General features: G+C 32.9%; 1 protein-coding gene and 3 pseudogenes across 1 annotated transcript; all 4 read left to right on the top strand.

Moving 5' to 3' along the window:
* Positions 1 to 10017: 10017 nt before the first annotated feature.
* Positions 10018 to 13475, top strand: LOC127123820 (lysine histidine transporter 1). Its single transcript, XM_051053997.1, has 8 exons — positions 10018 to 10185; positions 11367 to 11524; positions 11728 to 12111; positions 12188 to 12581; positions 12675 to 12780; positions 12887 to 12978; positions 13072 to 13140; positions 13236 to 13475. Exons 1-8 carry the CDS (start codon positions 10117 to 10119, stop codon positions 13332 to 13334), a joined length of 1371 nt encoding a protein of 456 aa, XP_050909954.1. The 5' UTR covers positions 10018 to 10116; the 3' UTR covers positions 13335 to 13475.
* Positions 13476 to 14087: 612 nt separating this feature from the next.
* LOC127096862 (lysine histidine transporter 1-like) lies at positions 14088 to 16958 on the top strand (annotated as a pseudogene).
* A 612-nt stretch (positions 16959 to 17570) lies between these two features.
* LOC127096852 (lysine histidine transporter 1-like) lies at positions 17571 to 20442 on the top strand (annotated as a pseudogene).
* Positions 20443 to 21055: 613 nt separating this feature from the next.
* On the top strand, positions 21056 to 23925 carry LOC127096841 (lysine histidine transporter 1-like; annotated as a pseudogene).
* Positions 23926 to 24138: the final 213 nt, after the last annotated feature.

Below are 24138 nucleotides of genomic sequence, written 5' to 3'. Positions count from 1 at the left end.
AACCAAAGGAAAGTGGAAGACCTAACATTACCAAATCAAGTGTCCACAAAAAAGAATAAAGTGCATGGAAATACTAGAAAAGAAAGGAAAGAGAAAATCGTGGCAGACATTAAAAAGGTTGTTTTTAAAACACCAGGGAACCAAAAAGGAAGGGTTAAAACTTGGTATAAGTTATGGGAGACAAAATTTGGATGAATGGGTTTCTAATATGACAGGTGTCAAAATAACAGAGAATTCACATGAGATGTTATCTAGTAAGGATAAGGATGTGGAAAACACAGGGAACCCTAACAATACAAAGAATAAAAATAGCATGCATGTTAATGAGACATTGGAGGAACCTAACATACCTAGACCTCCATATGGAAAGTTGATAGTAAATGAGGTAGCTAGAAAAAAACATATGGTGACAAACACATATCATCAAGCCAATAGTCAGAATGAACCAAGTATGGAGATGGTAGGTGAAACACCTTAATAGAGTCTGAGTGGTCTATATTACATGTCTCTTTCTATTCATAATCATGATGATTACACAACAAGATTTTCTTATTTGGAACCGCAGAGGAGCAGCCAATAAAAGTTTCTTCAAGTATTGAAAGTAGTATATAAGTGTTCACAAGCCTAGGTTGATTGTTATTGTGGAAAATCATTGTGAATCGTCAAAACTCCAAAAAAAATCCTCCAAGTTGGGATTTGATGGGTTCTGTTTAAATGAGAATCAAGGGTATACTGGAGGCATTATTGTTCCTTGGATGGAGGAAGACATGAGTGTAACATGGTTCATAAAAGTTTCAATATATTCATCTTATGGTGCAACCCAAGCATGGATCAACTTGGTTTTTCACTCCTATTTATGCTATCCCTTGTGTTGATAATAGAAGAGTATTATAAAATGAATTTAATGAATTAAGTCTTAGCATGAGAGACATGTGGCTCTTGGCGGGAGATTTCAATGATATTGCATTCGCTCATGAAAAAAAGGAGAAGCCTCAATTTTCCCTAACAAATTCAAGAAGTTCAGAGAAAGCATTGATAAAAGTGGCTTAATTGACATGGGAGTTTTAGGGTCAAGATTCACATGGAAAGGTCTTATTTAGAATGGGGGACAACGCATTTGTGAGCGGCTTGACAAATCTCTTTGTAATGAGAGATGGAGATAGCATTTCCCAGATGGGTTTGTAAAAGTTCTTCCTAGGCTTGACTTTTATGACCATCACCCCATCCTTATATGTCTTCATGGAAATGCAAGAAAAATAGCCAAATCGTGTTTCAGATTTGAAAGTGTTTGGTTAGTTAAACATTTGTATCATTATGTGATTGAAGCCAACTGGAAGAATGAAATGACTCTTGCCCAAAACCTTGAGAATATTAGAGAAGAAGCTCATAAATGGAAGTGGATTACCTTCAGCTAAGTATCGAGGAATAAGAAAGACATCTTGAAAGAATTAGAAGGAATACAAAAGTGTATCTAAGTGTAATGGGAAATTCATGATCATCAAGCTATTGACAAGCTAGAGATCAAATAACAAGAGTCGCCACCGCGCTTTTATTGTTTCCAAGGGAAAAGGGAAAAAGTACGAACAAAACCCAAAAGTAAGAAGTTTTCAAATCAAAACTAATAAAAAGTCAGAGATCACAAGTAAGGGGGTTGGTTACACAGAGGGAAGGTGTTAGCACCCAAAGTGTCTTAGGTACTCTTAGGGATCCCTTTTTGTGTGCATATGTATTTTATACAAAGTGATGTTTATAAACAAATAGAATGGGGGATGAGAAAAGAATTCATTAATTATATTTTTGTGTTTGACAAGACCTTCGGTCTTGTGCCTACGTACCAACATAAAAATGAGGGATCAAAACCTCGTAGTTTATGATACAAATTTCAAAGTGGATGCATTGCTTTTAACAAAAATTAAGTTTGAAAGGCACAAAGGCCTGAAAATGGTTTGAATGAGTTAGTTCTTTTTGGCTTTTTGAAAGTTTAAGTCAAGTATAGTTAAGTCTATTTACAAGTTTGATTTAAGAAAAGAAGTTTAAAAATGCAATGGCATAAGACCAAAGTTTCTATCTTTTTGCAAAAGTGGTCAAAGTTTAGAACAAAAGAAGTCCACACAAAGAAGATTTTGAAAAAATGGAGGGAGAGATATTGAAATTAAATAAATGGGGAGAAGATGAAGAGACTATCCTATGTATAAAATTAAAAGTTTAGAGTTGAAAAGATCTGACCAAGTGGGTAGCAATCCAATAGACAAGAATGTCAATAGAAACCCAGAATTCCCTTGGACTTTTAGAATCAAGCAACACACAAATGCACAATTATATTATCTTGAAGAGCAAGGCATCAAATAAAGATGACCATATCCAAGCTCGTACATTCCATGATCTTCTCCAAAATAGCCCATGTAACAGATGAATTCCATAAGTCACAGGTTCAAAATAACAGCTTCACAATGATCATGTTGCAGATGAATCTTAGAGAGGTCTTCAAAGATGTATCAGATGAATTTCAAATTGCAAGAACCTGATTTCTCAACAAGTTGGCATTGGACAAGTCCTTTAGCATAGGAAGGTTGCCTAGATTCTAAGTCCATTTGTTCAAGATTAAGCCAACAGTCCACACAAAAGTCTTTTAGGGTTTTTTGTTGTTATTATGTACATTAATGGTTAAAGACCACACAAATAAGCAAAGTATACACAAACAAAATATATCACACAACATGGTCCAAATGATCAAAGTGAAAATTTCATTAACATAAACAATTAGAATGATATGAACAATGGCAAATGAAATAGAGTGCTAAAAGTAAATTGCATCAAAGTAAAGGCTTGAAATTAAAAGTTAGTAGTTAATTGGTTAGAAGTTAGTATTATTTTGCTTTTGCTTTTTATTTCAAGACATTCTTTGGAGAACACTCAACCCATTTATCACAAGCATGAATCCTTGAGCCAAAACATCTTCCAAAGGAAGGAAAGAAGGCCAAGTTTCCACACAATACCATGAAAGAGGGGAGACTTACAATCTCACTAACTAGAATGCTTATGCCTTTTATGTCACAAATTTAGCGCTATGTTAAGCAATCGTAATTGGACTTATGTAGAAGTCACAACTATTTGAGGTCGGGCAATAGAATTTTGGTGTTAATGCATGTTAGAGACATAGTATAATGAACTATGCTCATGAAACATATCACACACAAAAAGAATATGCAAAAGGTGTGGCCTAATCTCATCCATACTCATGTCAATTATTCAATCAACCAGCATTAGGACTTTGAGATATCATAGGTCAAATGAAATGAATGAATGAAGAAGAGGAATAAGATAAAGTGTGAGGGGAATGGATCAAAACACAAATTGGTCAAAGGAGGATTTTTACCAAATTAATATCATCCATTGATTTTGGGAGATAGAATGTACATTCCATCAATCCCCTAAATCCAATGATATTAATTTGACAAAGTCAAATCAACCTTGACCAAGGCCCAACAACAAGAGTCAAACGTAAACAAGTCATCACAATTGGTCAACAAATTTATTTGGCATTTATTCAAATTAAAAATACTAAAATAGTGCATTTAAATTAAATATGGTTTGTCCAATTCCTAAAATCTCATAAAAACACCAAATAAATGGCCATGAGATTTATCATAGGTCAAACAAGGTCAAAGGACCTTGGAGAAAAAAATTCATAATTTTTGGACATTTAAAAATATTTTTAAACAATTAAAAAAATGCAAAATCAATTAATTCATGAAAAATATTAATAATGATCCAAAAAATATTTTTAATTAAGAATATGAAAGAGAAATTTTTTTGAATTTTTTTGGTGAAAGTCCCATATTTTTTGGATCAATATTGAATTTAATATAAATTATTGAAAATAATGCAATTAAAATGAAAATTATAATATCAGAAAAAACGTGGACCACTTGATCTCCCTCATTAATTGAGGTGGCAAATCAAGTGGCCAGAAACGCGCTATCCACGATGGACATGAGTCAGCGCGCCACAACATTGGTATTTAAAAGGGACGATCGTGATTAAAACAAATGAGATGGATCATACGACTGTGAGACATGTTAGCGCATGGTCGGAGCTGTAGCTCTGGTCTTCTTCTCAGGTGAACCTCATCGGACTAGTCCACCATCAACCATCAACAAAATTAAAAACAAGGACATGATTTCAAAGTAAAAATGGCACTGAGCTCGAATCTGGCCTCAATTCACTCTAACTTCAAGTATATTGAGAGATACATGGAGTTGAAATTTGAGGTACATGAACTGAGTTGCTTCGATTTGGCCTCAAAGCAACTCAATCTTCTTGCCTACATTGGTAGGACTTCAGACAACCAAAGAATCAATAGAAATGAGCAAGAATTTGAGAGAATCGAAGAGATCAAAATTTCTGGAAAATACCTTCAATGGAGATCTGGATTCAACTGATCTTGATCTTGCTTGTGCTTGATCTTACTCCACTTGCTTGCATAAGAAGGATTGGATGCTTACAAGGTTGTGGATTCCTGGATATTTGAATTTCAAAATAGTGGAAATTCAACCTCAAATTCAAATGAATTTCTCAGGTTTATCCTTTCCAAAGTGAGGGTTTGAGATGGGGGATCAAATTTGGCGCCAATGTGTGTTGATTGTTGAGCATATGAGGCTCTATTTATAGCTGAAACCATTGATATTTGCACACTTGAAATCACTTTCCAAATTTGGTCATTGATGATGCAAGGGTGCATGGGCGCGCATAGGCCTTTAAAATCATTGCCATAAGTCCACAAATGAATGTTAGATAGTCTGAATTCAGCTTGGATTGCAAGGCAAGTGTGCATTTTGATTTGAAATTTGATCCTTGCCAAGTGATGACACCATGTTCATGCCATGCGCAGCCTATGCATTCCTTGTCCAAAATGAATGAATTTGAGCACTTTGGAAAGGTGAGATTAAGAGGAACAACTTTCATATTCAACACTTTTTCATTTGGATCTTGGAACTTGAAGAAATTTGAGGTGGAAGTTTGGAAATTTTTGACATATCAAATTTTTTTAAGTGTCAAGTCATAGGTCTCAATGTTCCACCTTGCTTAACTTTTTATATGAGCTTCAAATGAGAAAAGTGTCTTCATAAAAGTTGTAGATATTTCAAAGAACTTCAAAATGGTCACCAATTTCATGTCATTTAGATTTGAAATGATAGAGTTATGCATTTTTGAAGTTTGGAAAAATCACTTGATCAATGGTATAGGTCAAAAGTGACCTATAATGTAACCTCATATCACATTCTCAAAAAAGTTGAACTAGATCCCACTCTAAACATCAAAGTTGAATTATACATATTGAATTTGATTTTGAAACTTGGAAATCTTTCATCTCATACAAATTGAGCAAGTTATGGCCTTGGGAAGTTAACTTTCAAATTAGGGTTTAGAAAAAATGACCTATAATGTTTCAACATAGAAAATGATTTTCCAAGCAAAACTAGCTCTAGGTATCAACATGAAAGTTGTTTGGAATGTAATTTAGAGTAAGTTTTCTCTTGGAATCATTTTAATATGGTGAAAATTGTAGGATATAGGATCTAGGGAGACCCAGTTTTGATCAGATGAATTCATCTGGCCAACCACCATCAACCAACTTGCTAACTTCTAATTATCTTGACTTTATTGGCTCATGGTAGATCACATATGCATAAGATGATGAACTTTGAAGTTTCCCTTGAGAAATTTGATCAATTGGTGAGATAGCTTATTGGAGAAGTTACTCAAGATACCCAGTCAAACTAGGGCTTCCAAGGCAAATCACCCTCAAACTCTTGAAGAAAACTTGATCAATATAACATGTAGAGAACATTAGGACTCATATATTATGTTCATAACCATTCTTGAATCAATTCTTGGTTGTGCTCTTTGTTCATGAGGGTCTCAAACCCTAGATGTGAACTTGATGAATCAATGAGATCATGCCCTACCTACAAAAGAGTTAGGCAAATGCAAAAACATATTTTTGATATTTTGGTTAGTGAAATGATAAAATACAAGTATGATACAATCACAAAATGCTTGGTGATATCTCCCAAAATAAACCCAATAAAATAGGGGTAAGGAGGATACCAAGGTATGATCCTAATGTTAATGCTTATGATGGGATTACATGAGGGATCTTAGGGTCAAAATTGGGGTCTTACACCAAGCTAGAAGACATGTTGGTGGATTGCGTAGAATAGAACAAAAAACTATAACAGGAAATGCATAAGCTTCTCAAGAAAGAAGAGTTGATGTGGTTTCAGAGATCAAAGACCAAATGGATCACTAATGGCGGTCATAACACCAAATATTACCACCTAAAGACAGTGCACCGTAGAAGGAAAAAAAATCGTGATGCTCAAGAACAATGAGGGGAAGTGGATCGAAGAAGAAGACCAAGTTTGTCAACTATTCATTGAGCATTACAAAAAGCTTTTTGCTCTACATGATATAGGTCAGAGGTGAGAACAAACTTCTTTCACTTTTCCATTCATTGATCAGAACATAATAGAAAAGTTGGGAAAGAGCATAATAGATTATGAGATTAAGCATGCAATATTTTGCAGGATTTTATCAAAAATCTTAGAATGTTGTTGGCAGGAAAGTTTGTGAGCATGTCAAGGGATTGTGGAAGAACCCTAGCAGGACCGCGGATATTAACAATATTGATATTTTCCTTATCCCTAAGATTAATCAACCTGGTTATGTTAGTCAGTTTAGGCCAATATCTGCGTGCAACATTATATACAAAATTGTGAGCAAGGTTATTATGGAACGTCTCAAGGAGTGCATCCCCTCCTTTGTCTCCCCTTATCAGTCAGGGTTTGTGCTAGGCCGGAGAATTCACGAAAATATCATTGTGGCTCAAGAGATTGGGCACAACATAGAAAAACAAAGAGTAAGAAAGGATGTTTTGCTATCAAAGTGGATCTCTCGAAAGCGTATGACAAACTAAGTTGGGAGTTGATCTAGCGAGTGTTGGAAGAAATTAAGCTCCCCTTGAAAATGATAAACCTCATTATGCATGGAGTCACGAGTGTTGAGACAAATATCAAGTGGAATGGTTCTTCATCTGAGTTCTTTCGTCCTTGTAGGGGAATTAGACAAGGAAATTACATCTCCCCATACATCTTTGTTCTTTGTGTGGATAATCTCTCTCACATCATCATGCAAGCAGTGGAAGAAGGTGAATGAAAGGGTGTTAAGGATGGAAAACAATGGCCAACAATATCACATCTCATGTTTGTTGATGATATGATTTTGTTTGGGGAGCCGACACTTAGAAAAATGCAATGTGTCATGAGAAGCCTGAATAAATTTTGTGCAATCTCGGGGGAACAAGTGAGCCATGAAAAAACCAGAATTTTGTTCTCCATAATTGATAGCCAAAATATGAAGGAGCAACTTCTAAGTATGTCGGGCTTCAAAGAAACAACGTCTCTTAGCAAGTACCTTGGTGTTATTTTAACTAGCAAGGCGCCAAAACAAAGCAATTACCAACACATCATCGATCAAGTTAGCTTCAAGTTGAAGTTGTGGAAAGGCAGGCATATTGCATTTGCAGGAAGAGTTACACTTGCTAAGAGTGTCATTGAAGCTATGCTTATCTACCCCATGATGACCATTATGGTCCATAGGATATGCATAAAGAATATCCACAAGTTATAGAGGAGGTTCATTTGGGGTGACACGGATGACAAAAATAAGTTTCATGATGTTAACTAGAGCACAATCACTCGACCTAAAGATGAAAGAGTGTTATGTCTTACTAACCTTGAGACTATGAACAAAGCATGCATGTCAAAGCTAGTATGGAAACTTCACGATGGGGGAGAAAAGCTTTGTTGTCGTGTGGTGTGAAGGAAGTATGGTAGAGATAGCAACAATGGTGGCATCACTATAAAAGCAACAAACTCATCCTTCTGTAAGAATATTGCGAAAATATGGCCAAGGGTGGAGGATAATAGATTGTGGCAAGTGGGTGGTGGAAAATCTGTGAAGGCTTGTGAATCGAAATGGATTGGGTATGATGTTTGAAATTCTGACATGGATGTGAGCATACATTTACATCTATGTAATGCTAATGTAGCATACCTAATTGATGTGGATGGTGAATGGAATTGGGAGATGATTGGTGGTTGTCGGAGAGTATAACATGCAAAATTGCTAGCATGTTTCCTCCTTCGATTGATGTAGAAACGAACTGTCATGTGAGTATTGGTGTGCTTGGGAACCAATTTTTAGTTGGATAAATGTATGAGATATTGGATGAAGATGATAAACTTAAGAAGGAAGAAAGATTGAGGGAAACCTGGAAGCTTCAACCTACTGAAAGAATCCGCAATTTTTTGTGGGTTATTAACCATAATGGCCTTTTCACTAATAGCAAGAAGAATCGGATGGGACTGGGCAATGTCATGTGACGTTTGTGTGGCAACGAGGAGAAATACGCTCTTCACGTTCTCTGAGATGGCTCTTTGACCATGCCTCAATGGCTATCGGCGGTGTACACTAACATTTTTCTAGGGGATTTGGATCATTGGATAGAGGACAACATGAACTATAACATGGGGTGGAATGTGAATTATGATTAGAAGACTTTTTGGGCCACCTCGTGTTATAATTTATGGAGTTGGCATGATAAAGAGATTCATGATGAAAATTACTCAAGACCATCGAACATGATGAACCAAATTTACAAACAAATTCAAGATTACGACCAGGCAAAGCTCTTAACCATTGATACTAGCATTCATCATAGGGAATGAACTCTTATTAAGTGGGAAGCCCCTGACGTGGGGAGAGTGAAGTTGAATTCTGATAGGGCTAGAGATAAGTGAGGGATTGCGGGATGTGAATGCGTTATTAGAGGAAATGAATGAGAGTGGCTTAGGGGATTTACAAAGCAGAGTTGTAGGACATATTAGAAGGTCTTCGGATTGAGGTTTTCTAATATTGATATATGCGTTGATTCTCAACAGGTAGTCCATGATATAACCACTAGTCACACTAGCAACATCATGGGAACAAACCTCATTATAAAAATAAGGTCTTACTTCCAACCTGACAAGAATATTCATGTCATGTATGTTTATTGTGAAGCCAATCTATGTGTTGGTGTTCTTGCAAAGCAAGGAAACCATCATTCTAAGGACATTTATTTTGTTTACTCTTGCACGACGTCTATTGAACACTTGTTTGAGGATGATTTAACTGGCATCCTTATGTCTAGATTTGTCCAGGTGTAGTTTCTTTGGGGTTTAGGCCTTCCATTTAATCAAAAAATAAATAAATTATTAATATATTTTTGAATTACTTTCCCTAAATCCTAACTTTTTATTTCTCACATTGAAGTCTATTTTTAATAAAGTATTAATTAAATCATTAAAAAGTTGAATTTATCCAAGTTCTACATAAAAAAAATATATAAAAAAAATATAACATACATAAAATAGTGTTACCTTGACATATAACGACGGATATGCATTCCACTAAATTTTTGAATTATTTATATAACATAAGATAACCCTCCATGTGTACATATTCCGAAGACATGTTGTTGTTTGACTCAAATATTCCCAAATGTATAAAACTATTCCAATGATACCATAGGATATATACAAATTTCTAAATTATTTCTCCGAAATTTCGGCCACGACCAAGAAACTAGGATCTCAAAGACATAGTACTCAACTCATTTTGAAAGTCAACCATTTTCTCCTTATACTTTTCAATTCATTACAACTTTATCTACGTCACATTTAATAACTCTCTTTTTCTTTGACTTTTATTCACCACGCGTCGCAACAGTTTTTTCTTCCTATCATTATTTATTTAGTACTATTTATTACTATTTTTAATTAATGAAACGTAATATAGTAAATTTCCCTACAATTAATATAATTTAGCTATGACTAATCTATCTACTAAATAAATACATATCATTTGAGAATTCAACGTGGCAAGAAATGTTATATATATATATATATACACCAACACATTATATGAGAGACTCACCATAACATTAATTCAAGTGGTTTATTTCTATTTTCCAACAAAACCAAAACGTTGTTCTCTTGAAGTTTAAGAACTATGGCAACTTTGGAAACTGAAGCATTAAATCATCATCATCGTAATTCTAGTCCTGATCGTCACAAAACTGTAAGTTTCTCTAAATCATCACTATCTTATCTTATACTAGTACTTTCTTTTTACTCTTAAATTTATTTGCTTCTCTCTTTTTATTCTTCTTTTAATAGATATTCATAACATTTCATAATTTATTTCCTTCTCTAATTCATATATAAGATCAGTATAAAAGTTTTACATAATATCAAGCAATTATATATATTTTTTATAATAAAAAATGGTGTGATTTTAATTATAAATATTTTCAAAATCACACATATGAAAAATTGAAATTTCTTAATTAGGATTTTACTATTTTACTTTTTTTTCTCAGATAAATAATCATTTAAAATATAAATATAAACAAAATTAGATACATCATATAAGCCACCTCATACATTTTATTTTTCCCCAAAAGAGAAAATTCAACCTATCAATATCTTGAGTAAGCCACACACTCTTTTTTATCAGTCAAAGTTATATTTTCATGGAAGACTTATAAATTTATTTAAAGTCAAAATTTCAAGCTTAAGTTAGAGATAAGCACTTTTTCAGTTACGACTATTATTAACTCTTGACACATGTATGTAGGAGTTTTATTTTAGAATCTCTTTATAAGATATTGTACCATTTCCAAGTTTTGGAAAATTTAAAATACCATTCAAGTAATAAAAAATAACTTCCATGGATATACTTCAAGGGTATATATATAAATAAATTACACAATTATCCAACTATATATTATCATATAGATAACTGTTGAGATATTTAAAATTACTATAATAAAATTAAACTAAGATGTGATTGGATAATTGTGTAAAATATTTTTCTACATTCTTAAGAAAAACATCCTTAAATAAAAATTCATTTATAAGATAAAAAAAAATACATTTACACATATTTAGTAAAAATAATTATAAGATCCTCTTTAAAATATCCTTATTCTTTCCAAAACAAAAAATTTAAAGATTCCAAACTTTTTATATTTTTTCTATCATTTATTTTATTTTATTTTATAGTAATTCTTATGAGAATTTTGATAAGGTCCTTGTAGGATCAATTAAGATTAAACAGTTGTATTTTAAAATATATTTTTTCATTTAAAATATAAAATTTGACTATCTAATCTTAGTCAAACAAACGTATCAATGCATGCAATTACATAAAAGACTTGAATTAGAAGTAAATTTTACTTATTGTTGTTGACAAAATAGATAGAAGAGAAATCAGAGAGGGACAAAAGAATTGAAGAGTGGCTTCCAATTACTTCTAAAAGAAATGCAAAATGGTGGTACTCAGCTTTCCACAATGTCACTGCCATGGTTGGAGCTGGTGTTCTTGGTCTCCCTCATGCCATGTCACAACTTGGATGGTATATTTCAAATAAAATCTAATTTTTATTTAACAGTAGTTTATTTTTCTATTAAAAAACTAGTCTTATATATATTTAAACATGTTTTAATTTCATAATCTTGTAAGAATTTTTTTTTATTATTTTATGTAAATATTTATAATGTATCATTTTGTGCATATACATATTAATAAAAACTTGTGAGTTTATCTTTGATTGTATAGGGGTCCTGGTGTGACCATACTAGTCCTTTCATGGATCATCACATTGTACACATTGTGGCAGATGGTTGAGATGCATGAAATGGTTCCAGGGAAACGTTTTGATAGATACCATGAATTGGGCCAACATGCATTTGGAAAAAAACTAGGTCTTTATATTGTGGTGCCTCAACAACTTGTGGTAGAAGTTGCGACCAACATTGTTTACATGGTCACCGGAGGAACATCATTGAAAAAATTTCATGATAGTGTGTGTCCAAGTTGCAAAAATATAAAACTGACCTATTTCATTATGATATTTGCGTCTGTTCATTTTGTGCTGTCTCATCTCCCTGATTTCAACTCCATTTCTGGTGTCTCATTGGCTGCAGCAGTCATGTCTTTCAGGTATAAACTTTTTATATTCTTACTATCAAAAATAACCTTAACAAACTAGTATATGATAATTCAAACTTTTCCACAGTTACTCTACGATTTCTTGGGCCGCAAGTATAGATAAAGGAGTTCAAAAAAATGTAGAATATGGATACAAGTCACATAGTACAGCAGGAACAGTGTTTGATTTCTTTAACGCACTTGGTACTGTTGCTTTTGCTTATGCTGGACACAATGTGGTGTTGGAAATCCAAGCAACAATTCCATCATCACCTGAAAAACCATCCAAGGTTCCAATGTGGAGAGGAGTTGTTGTTGCCTATATTGTTGTGGCTTTATGCTACTTTCCAGTTGCTTTTATTGGTTATTGGATATTTGGAAATGACGTCAATGGTGATATTCTCATCTCTTTGGAGAAACCAGTTTGGCTTATTGCAATGGCGAATATGTTTGTTGTTATTCATGTAATTGGAAGTTATCAGGTAAAATTCACTTTCTCTTGCTATTTTGACTTATTAGGCTATTTATAATTAAAAAAATATGGTTAAACTAAAATATATTTTTTTGTGTTGTAGATTTATGCTATGCCAGTGTTTGATATGATTGAAACTTTATTGGTGAAGAAAATGAAATTTGAGCCAACTACACCGCTTCGATTTATCGTGCGTAATGTGTATGTTGGTAAGTGCTAGTATGTTATTTCTTATTAAAATAAATTATTGTGTCTATTCTTTTAAATATTTTTCTTTGAGTTATATGCAATGATAATATTTTTTTTCTTTTTCAGCACTCACAATGTTCATTGCAATTACATTTCCTTTTTTCGACGGTCTTCTAGGATTTTTCGGAGGATTTGCTTTTGCTCCAACAACATATTTTGTAAGCCATGAAAAAATGAAAAATTTAATCTAATATATTTTCTCAATAATATTCTAACTTTGATTACATATTCATGTTATATTGTATTTTCAGCTTCCTTGTATCATGTGGCTCATAATCTACAAACCAAGGAAATTTGGCTTGTCATGGTGGACTAATTGGGTATATATTTGGTTTAGATTTTGTTTCAAGTTTTTTAATTTATAATTGATCACTTTAACTTAAAAATTTAATATATTTTGCTTTACTTATTGCAGATATGCATTGTGCTTGGTCTATGTTTAATGATTTTATCACCTATTGGTGGATTGAGGACAATCATAATTCAAGCTAAGACTTATAAGTTTTACTCATAAATTGCTTCCTTTTTTGAATTAGAAATGAGAATATGTTTTTACATATAAGAAAATGTTGTAATAGTAGTTTTTTTTACAGAATAATGTATTAATAGTAGTTTTTATACAAGAGATGACATGAAAAAGCATCACTTATGAGAATTTTACCAACACATCATCATAATTTTTAATAAGAATGACAACGTAATTGTGAGAATATTGATATAGTTGACTATTTCAAATCATATATGAAATCATCTAAATCAACTCGCTAAATTGAGATGTATTCACCGAATAAATATGTTATATCGTTTAAAATAGGTTTAATAAATTGGTGAAGTTGTGATATACTCTCCAAAACGCCAATAAGAAGAAAAAAATTATAAGATATGATCATCAGAGTAAATCTCTGAGATCGGATCAATATTCAGAGTTCATGTCGAAATTATTAATATAATCATAGATTGTGAAATACCTCACAATCATCATCCTAACTAATAATAGTATTTAGAAGTTATGCCATGTCTATCCTGAAACATGTCGTCGCTATAGACCTAGCGCTTGAGTGACAGACTATTATATCCTTCCTTAACCACTTTGCTTCTAAGGGTCTCGTGCTTGGGGAGTGTAGACTGTTAAGAAATATAATGATGCAAGCAGACTTAATACTAATAGACATCAACCCACTCACTTTAGGTCACATGAAATGCTCTAAGAAGACTCAGTAAGCATAAGCAAGTAACGGATGCGCTGAGTTATAAAGACGAAACCCCCATGTCACTTTACATCTTCGATGATGAGTTATCCACCACTTGCTTAGTGGAGAAAATTCAATTAAGGTGTGACTGAGATGTTTGCCTCAAGGAATAATCAATACTTAACGCTCCCATGCTCGAGCATACAAGCAAGTGAACAGTAGAACGCGAACGTCGACACTGTTCATAAAATCAACCAAACAAATAATTTGTTTGTGAGCGGAACTACGGAGTTCTAACTTCCTTTTTGCACTAATGAGGATATGTAGGCACAAGGGTTCGAAACCTTGGCGAGCACACTAACTTAAAACTTATTTTCTCTTCCCATCTTATTCTTATTCATCTCATTTCACATATAGCAAGCAACATTCAAATAAACAGCATCGATATGCATTGATACAGGTATAGTGGTTCTCATCGAGTATGATGGATATGAGGGGTGCTAATACCTTCCCCTTGCATAACCTACTTCCGAATTCACTCTTGGTTGCGAAGACCATTCTCTTTGGGGTTTTATCGTTATTTTCCCTTTTTTTGGAATAAATAAAATATGATGGCGACTCTGTATTTTTTGCGGCGCGACAATGATATGTTTCAAAAACTACTTGTAGATAACTAGGCCGGGGAGGATCATATCATGGCACGCATTAATGCATTTGCCCATGTTGGTGAAGAAAACAGGGTGAAGATGAAGGAAGACATTTAACCTTCACAAGAACATTTGGCTACTCATATTGAAGTGTTGAAGAGCTTTATTGACTATCTTGGTAGTAAAAACTTCATTTTCCATCATGACATTGTTGCAACAAGTATTCCTATTCCAAAAGTCATTGTTGATGTTGCACCTCCTCCACCGTCTTCTGATTCCCTTCCTAATGATCTTTTGTGATATCTCATATCATACGTATCATGACATTTAGCATGCTTAGTTTATAATTATGCATATTTTGGTTCGAACTACTGTTTTGTGATCTGCTTGATCTTTGTTTCTAATAAAAAACTAGTCTTATATATATAAACATGTTTTAATTTCATAATCTTGTAAGAATTTTTTTTTATTATTTTATGTAAATATTTATAATGTATCATTTTGTGCATATACATATTAATAAAAACTTGTGAGTTTATCTTTGATTGTATAGGGGTCCTGGTGTGACCATACTAGTCCTTTCATGGATCATCACATTGTACACATTGTGGCAGATGGTTGAGATGCATGAAATGGTTCCAGGGAAACGTTTTGATAGATACCATGAATTGGGCCAACATGCATTTGGAAAAAAACTAGGTCTTTATATTGTGGTGCCTCAACAACTTGTGGTAGAAGTTGCGACCAACATTGTTTACATGGTCACCGGAGGAACATCATTGAAAAAATTTCATGATAGTGTGTGTCCAAGTTGCAAAAATATAAAACTGACCTATTTCATTATGATATTTGCGTCTGTTCATTTTGTGCTGTCTCATCTCCCTGATTTCAACTCCATTTCTGGTGTCTCATTGGCTGCAGCAGTCATGTCTTTCAGGTATAAACTTTTTATATTCTTACTATCAAAAATAACCTTAACAAACTAGTATATGATAATTCAAACTTTTCCACAGTTACTCTACGATTTCTTGGGCCGCAAGTATAGATAAAGGAGTTCAAAAAAATGTAGAATATGGATACAAGTCACATAGTACAGCAGGAACAGTGTTTGATTTCTTTAACGCACTTGGTACTGTTGCTTTTGCTTATGCTGGACACAATGTGGTGTTGGAAATCCAAGCAACAATTCCATCATCACCTGAAAAACCATCCAAGGTTCCAATGTGGAGAGGAGTTGTTGTTGCCTATATTGTTGTGGCTTTATGCTACTTTCCAGTTGCTTTTATTGGTTATTGGATATTTGGAAATGACGTCAATGGTGATATTCTCATCTCTTTGGAGAAACCAGTTTGGCTTATTGCAATGGCGAATATGTTTGTTGTTATTCATGTAATTGGAAGTTATCAGGTAAAATTCACTTTCTCTTGCTATTTTGACTTATTAGGCTATTTATAATTAAAAAAATATGGTTAAACTAAAATATATTTTTTTGTGTTGTAGATTTATGCTATGCCAGTGTTTGATATGATTGAAACTTTATTGGTGAAGAAAATGAAATTTGAGCCAACTACACCGCTTCGATTTATCGTGCGTAATGTGTATGTTGGTAAGTGCTAGTATGTTATTTCTTATTAAAATAAATTATTGTGTCTATTCTTTTAAATATTTTTCTTTGAGTTATATGCAATGATAATATTTTTTTTCTTTTTCAGCACTCACAATGTTCATTGCAATTACATTTCCTTTTTTCGACGGTCTTCTAGGATTTTTCGGAGGATTTGCTTTTGCTCCAACAACATATTTTGTAAGCCATGAAAAAATGAAAAATTTAATCTAATATATTTTCTCAATAATATTCTAACTTTGATTACATATTCATGTTATATTGTATTTTCAGCTTCCTTGTATCATGTGGCTCATAATCTACAAACCAAGGAAATTTGGCTTGTCATGGTGGACTAATTGGGTATATATTTGGTTTAGATTTTGTTTCAAGTTTTTTAATTTATAATTGATCACTTTAACTTAAAAATTTAATATATTTTGCTTTACTTATTGCAGATATGCATTGTGCTTGGTCTATGTTTAATGATTTTATCACCTATTGGTGGATTGAGGACAATCATAATTCAAGCTAAGACTTATAAGTTTTACTCATAAATTGCTTCCTTTTTTGAATTAGAAATGAGAATATGTTTTTACATATAAGAAAATGTTGTAATAGTAGTTTTTTTTACAGAATAATGTATTAATAGTAGTTTTTATACAAGAGATGACATGAAAAAGCATCACTTATGAGAATTTTACCAACACATCATCATAATTTTTAATAAGAATGACAACGTAATTGTGAGAATATTGATATAGTTGACTATTTCAAATCATATATGAAATCATCTAAATCAACTCGCTAAATTGAGATGTATTCACCGAATAAATATGTTATATCGTTTAAAATAGGTTTAATAAATTGGTGAAGTTGTGATATACTCTCCAAAACGCCAATAAGAAGAAAAAAATTATAAGATATGATCATCAGAGTAAATCTCTGAGATCGGATCAATATTCAGAGTTCATGTCGAAATTATTAATATAATCATAGATTGTGAAATACCTCACAATCATCATCCTAACTAATAATAGTATTTAGAAGTTATGCCATGTCTATCCTGAAACATGTCGTCGCTATAGACCTAGCGCTTGAGTGACAGACTATTATATCCTTCCTTAACCACTTTGCTTCTAAGGGTCTCGTGCTTGGGGAGTGTAGACTGTTAAGAAATATAATGATGCAAGCAGACTTAATACTAATAGACATCAACCCACTCACTTTAGGTCACATGAAATGCTCTAAGAAGACTCAGTAAGCATAAGCAAGTAACGGATGCGCTGAGTTATAAAGACGAAACCCCCATGTCACTTTACATCTTCGATGATGAGTTATCCACCACTTGCTTAGTGGAGAAAATTCAATTAAGGTGTGACTGAGATGTTTGCCTCAAGGAATAATCAATACTTAACGCTCCCATGCTCGAGCATACAAGCAAGTGAACAGTAGAACGCGAACGTCGACACTGTTCATAAAATCAACCAAACAAATAATTTGTTTGTGAGCGGAACTACGGAGTTCTAACTTCCTTTTTGCACTAATGAGGATATGTAGGCACAAGGGTTCGAAACCTTGGCGAGCACACTAACTTAAAACTTATTTTCTCTTCCCATCTTATTCTTATTCATCTCATTTCACATATAGCAAGCAACATTCAAATAAACAGCATCGATATGCATTGATACAGGTATAGTGGTTCTCATCGAGTATGATGGATATGAGGGGTGCTAATACCTTCCCCTTGCATAACCTACTTCCGAATTCACTCTTGGTTGCGAAGACCATTCTCTTTGGGGTTTTATCGTTATTTTCCCTTTTTTTGGAATAAATAAAATATGATGGCGACTCTGTATTTTTTGCGGCGCGACAATGATATGTTTCAAAAACTACTTGTAGATAACTAGGCCGGGGAGGATCATATCATGGCACGCATTAATGCATTTGCCCATGTTGGTGAAGAAAACAGGGTGAAGATGAAGGAAGACATTTAACCTTCACAAGAACATTTGGCTACTCATATTGAAGTGTTGAAGAGCTTTATTGACTATCTTGGTAGTAAAAACTTCATTTTCCATCATGACATTGTTGCAACAAGTATTCCTATTCCAAAAGTCATTGTTGATGTTGCACCTCCTCCACCGTCTTCTGATTCCCTTCCTAATGATCTTTTGTGATATCTCATATCATACGTATCATGACATTTAGCATGCTTAGTTTATAATTATGCATATTTTGGTTCGAACTACTGTTTTGTGATCTGCTTGATCTTTGTTTCTAATAAAAAACTAGTCTTATATATATATAAACATGTTTTAATTTCATAATCTTGTAAGAATTTTTTTTATTATTTTATGTAAATATTTATAATGTATCATTTTGTGCATATACATATTAATAAAAACTTGTGAGTTTATCTTTGATTGTATAGGGGTCCTGGTGTGACCATACTAGTCCTTTCATGGATCATCACATTGTACACATTGTGGCAGATGGTTGAGATGCATGAAATGGTTCCAGGGAAACGTTTTGATAGATACCATGAATTGGGCCAACATGCATTTGGAAAAAAACTAGGTCTTTATATTGTGGTGCCTCAACAACTTGTGGTAGAAGTTGCGACCAACATTGTTTACATGGTCACCGGAGGAACATCATTGAAAAAATTTCATGATAGTGTGTGTCCAAGTTGCAAAAATATAAAACTGACCTATTTCATTATGATATTTGCGTCTGTTCATTTTGTGCTGTCTCATCTCCCTGATTTCAACTCCATTTCTGGTGTCTCATTGGCTGCAGCAGTCATGTCTTTCAGGTATAAACTTTTTATATTCTTACTATCAAAAATAACCTTAACAAACTAGTATATGATAATTCAAACTTTTCCACAGTTACTCTACGATTTCTTGGGCCGCAAGTATAGATAAAGGAGTTCAAAAAAATGTAGAATATGGATACAAGTCACATAGTACAGCAGGAACAGTGTTTGATTTCTTTAACGCACTTGGTACTGTTGCTTTTGCTTATGCTGGACACAATGTGGTGTTGGAAATCCAAGCAACAATTCCATCATCACCTGAAAAACCATCCAAGGTTCCAATGTGGAGAGGAGTTGTTGTTGCCTATATTGTTGTGGCTTTATGCTACTTTCCAGTTGCTTTTATTGGTTATTGGATATTTGGAAATGACGTCAATGGTGATATTCTCATCTCTTTGGAGAAACCAGTTTGGCTTATTGCAATGGCGAATATGTTTGTTGTTATTCATGTAATTGGAAGTTATCAGGTAAAATTCACTTTCTCTTGCTATTTTGACTTATTAGGCTATTTATAATTAAAAAAATATGGTTAAACTAAAATATATTTTTTTGTGTTGTAGATTTATGCTATGCCAGTGTTTGATATGATTGAAACTTTATTGGTGAAGAAAATGAAATTTGAGCCAACTACACCGCTTCGATTTATCGTGCGTAATGTGTATGTTGGTAAGTGCTAGTATGTTATTTCTTATTAAAATAAATTATTGTGTCTATTCTTTTAAATATTTTTCTTTGAGTTATATGCAATGATAATATTTTTTTTCTTTTTCAGCACTCACAATGTTCATTGCAATTACATTTCCTTTTTTCGACGGTCTTCTAGGATTTTTCGGAGGATTTGCTTTTGCTCCAACAACATATTTTGTAAGCCATGAAAAAATGAAAAATTTAATCTAATATATTTTCTCAATAATATTCTAACTTTGATTACATATTCATGTTATATTGTATTTTCAGCTTCCTTGTATCATGTGGCTCATAATCTACAAACCAAGGAAATTTGGCTTGTCATGGTGGACTAATTGGGTATATATTTGGTTTAGATTTTGTTTCAAGTTTTTTAATTTATAATTGATCACTTTAACTTAAAAATTTAATATATTTTGCTTTACTTATTGCAGATATGCATTGTGCTTGGTCTATGTTTAATGATTTTATCACCTATTGGTGGATTGAGGACAATCATAATTCAAGCTAAGACTTATAAGTTTTACTCATAAATTGCTTCCTTTTTTGAATTAGAAATGAGAATATGTTTTTACATATAAGAAAATGTTGTAATAGTAGTTTTTTTTACAGAATAATGTATTAATAGTAGTTTTTATACAAGAGATGACATGAAAAAGCATCACTTATGAGAATTTTACCAACACATCATCATAATTTTTAATAAGAATGACAACGTAATTGTGAGAATATTGATATAGTTGACTATTTCAAATCATATATGAAATCATCTAAATCAACTCGCTAAATTGAGATGTATTCACCGAATAAATATGTTATATCGTTTAAAATAGGTTTAATAAATTGGTGAAGTTGTGATATACTCTCCAAAACGCCAATAAGAAGAAAAAAATTATAAGATATGATCATCAGAGTAAATCTCTGAGATCGGATCAATATTCAGAGTTCATGTCGAAATTATTAATATAATCATAGATTGTGAAATACCTCACAATCATCATCCTAACTAATAATAGTATTTAGAAGTTATGCCATGTCTATCCTGAAACATGTCGTCGCTATAGACCTAGCGCTTGAGTGACAGACTATTATATCCTTCCTTAACCACTTTGCTTCTAAGGGTCTCGTGCTTGGGGAGTGTAGACTGTTAAGAAATATAATGATGCAAGCAGACTTAATACTAATAGACATCAACCCACTCACTTTAGGTCACATGAAATGCTCTAAGAAGACTCAGTAAGCATAAGCAAGGTAACGGATGCGCTGAGTTATAAAGACGAAACCCCCATGTCACTTTACATCTTCGATGATGAGTTATCCACCACTTGCTTAGTGGAGAAAATTCAATTAAGGTGTGACTGAGATGTTTGCCTCAAGGAATAATCAATACTTAACGCTCCCATGCTCGAGCATACAAGCAAGTGAACAGTAGAACGCGAACGTCGACACTGTTCATAAAATCAACCAAACAAATAATTTGTTTGTGAGCGGAACTATGGAGTTCTAACTTCCTTTTTGCACTAATGAGGATATGTAGGCACAAGGGTTCGAAACCTTGGCGAGCACACTAACTTAAAACTTATTTTCTCTTCCCATCTTATTCTTATTCATCTCATTTCACATATAGCAAGCAACATTCAAATAAACAGCATCGATATGCATTGATACAGGTATAGTGGTTCTCATCGAGTATGATGGATATGAGGGGTGCTAATACCTTCCCCTTGCATAACCTACTTCCGAATTCACTCTTGGTTGCGAAGACCATTCTCTTTGGGGTTTTATCGTTATTTTCCCTTTTTTGGAATAAATAAAATATGATGGCGACTCTGTATTTTTTGCGGCGCGACAATGATATGTTTCAAAAACTACTTGTAGATAACTAGGCCGGGGAGGATCATATCATGGCACGCATTAATGCATTTGCCCATGTTGGTGAAGAAAACAGGGTGAAGATGAAGGAAGACATTTAACCTTCACAAGAACATTTGGCTACTCATATTGAAGTGTTGAAGAGCTTTATTGACTATCTTGGTAGTAAAAACTTCATTTTCCATCATGACATTGTTGCAACAAGTATTCCTATTCCAAAAGTCATTGTTGATGTTGCACCTCCTCCACCGTCTTCTGATTCCCTTCCTAATGATCTTTTGTGATATCTCATATCATACGTATCATGACATTTAGCATGCTTAGTTTATAATTATGCATATTTTGGTTCGAACTACTGTTTTGTGATCTGCTTGATCTTTGTTTCTAATAAAAAACTAGTCTTATATATATATAAACATGTTTTAATTTCATAATCTTGTAAGAATCTTTTTTTATTATTTTATGTAAATATTTATAATGTATCATTTTGTGCATATACATATTAATAAAAACTTGTGAGTTTATCTTTGATTGTATAGGGGTCCTGGTGTGACCATACTAGTCCTTTCATGGATCATCACATTGTACACATTGTGGCAGATGGTTGAGATGCATGAAATGGTTCCAGGGAAACGTTTTGATAGATACCATGAATTGGGCCAACATGCATTTGGAAAAAAACTAGGTCTTTATATTGTGGTGCCTCAACAACTTGTGGTAGAAGTTGCGACCAACATTGTTTACATGGTCACCGGAGGAACATCATTGAAAAAATTTCATGATAGTGTGTGTCCAAGTTGCAAAAATATAAAACTGACCTATTTCATTATGATATTTGCGTCTGTTCATTTTGTGCTGTCTCATCTCCCTGATTTCAACTCCATTTCTGGTGTCTCATTGGCTGCAGCAGTCATGTCTTTCAGGTATAAACTTTTTATATTCTTACTATCAAAAATAACCTTAACAAACTAGTATATGATAATTCAAACTTTTCCACAGTTACTCTACGATTTCTTGGGCCGCAAGTATAGATAAAGGAGTTCAAAAAAATGTAGAATATGGATACAAGTCACATAGTACAGCAGGAACAGTGTTTGATTTCTTTAACGCACTTGGTACTGTTGCTTTTGCTTATGCTGGACACAATGTGGTGTTGGAAATCCAAGCAACAATTCCATCATCACCTGAAAAACCATCCAAGGTTCCAATGTGGAGAGGAGTTGTTGTTGCCTATATTGTTGTGGCTTTATGCTACTTTCCAGTTGCTTTTATTGGTTATTGGATATTTGGAAATGACGTCAATGGTGATATTCTCATCTCTTTGGAGAAACCAGTTTGGCTTATTGCAATGGCGAATATGTTTGTTGTTATTCATGTAATTGGAAGTTATCAGGTAAAATTCACTTTCTCTTGCTATTTTGACTTATTAGGCTATTTATAATTAAAAAATATGGTTAAACTAAAATATATTTTTTGTGTTGTAGATTTATGTTATGCCAGTGTTTGATATGATTGAAACTTTATTGGTGAAGAAAATGAAATTTGAGCCAACTACACCGCTTCGATTTATCGTGCGTAATGTGTATGTTGGTAAGTGCTAGTATGTTATTTCTTATTAAAATAAATTATTGTGTCTATTCTTTTAAATATTTTTCTTTGAGTTATATGCAATGATAATATTTTTTTTCTTTTTCAGCACTCACAATGTTCATTGCAATTACATTTCCTTTTTTCGACGGTCTTCTAGGATTTTTCGGAGGATTTGCTTTTGCTCCAACAACATATTTTGTAAGCCATGAAAAAATGAAAAATTTAATCTAATATATTTTCTCAATAATATTCTAACTTTGATTACATATTCATGTTATATTGTATTTTCAGCTTCCTTGTATCATGTGGCTCATAATCTACAAACCAAGGAAATTTGGCTTGTCATGGTGGACTAATTGGGTATATATTTGGTTTAGATTTTGTTTCAAGTTTTTTAATTTATAATTGATCACTTTAACTTAAAAATTTAATATATTTTGCTTTACTTATTGCAGATATGCATTGTGCTTGGTCTATGTTTAATGATTTTATCACCTATTGGTGGATTGAGGACAATCATAATTCAAGCTAAGACTTATAAGTTTTACTCATAAATTGCTTCCTTTTTTGAATTAGAAATGAGAATATGTTTTTACATATAAGAAAATGTTGTAATAGTAGTTTTTTTTACAGAATAATGTATTAATAGTAGTTTTTATACAAGAGATGACATGAAAAAGCATCACTTATGAGAATTTTACCAACACATCATCATAATTTTTAATAAGAATGACAACGTAATTGTGAGAATATTGATATAGTTGACTATTTTAAATCATATATGAAATCATCTAAATCAACTCGCTAAATTGAGATGTATTCACCGAATAAATATGTTATATCGTTTAAAATAGGTTTAATAAATTGGTGAAGTTGTGATATACTCTCCAAAACGCCAATAAGAAGAA

This window comes from Lathyrus oleraceus, chromosome 1 (genome assembly GCF_024323335.1).
Source record: "Lathyrus oleraceus cultivar Zhongwan6 chromosome 1, CAAS_Psat_ZW6_1.0, whole genome shotgun sequence".
NCBI lineage: Eukaryota > Viridiplantae > Streptophyta > Magnoliopsida > Fabales > Fabaceae > Lathyrus > Lathyrus oleraceus.
This window is presented reverse-complemented; position numbering and strand designations above follow the sequence as displayed.

Excerpts from the sequence above, each read along its gene's own strand:
- LOC127123820 (XM_051053997.1), top strand. The coding sequence starts at position 10,117 with ATGGCAACTTTGGAAACTGAAGCATTAAATCATCATCATCGTAATTCT. Across the intron at positions 12,781-12,886 it reads CGTGCGTAATGTGTATGTTG|CACTCACAATGTTCATTGCA; the intron begins GTAAGTGCTAGT and ends TTTCTTTTTCAG. Across the intron at positions 12,979-13,071 it reads TTGCTCCAACAACATATTTT|CTTCCTTGTATCATGTGGCT; the intron begins GTAAGCCATGAA and ends TTGTATTTTCAG.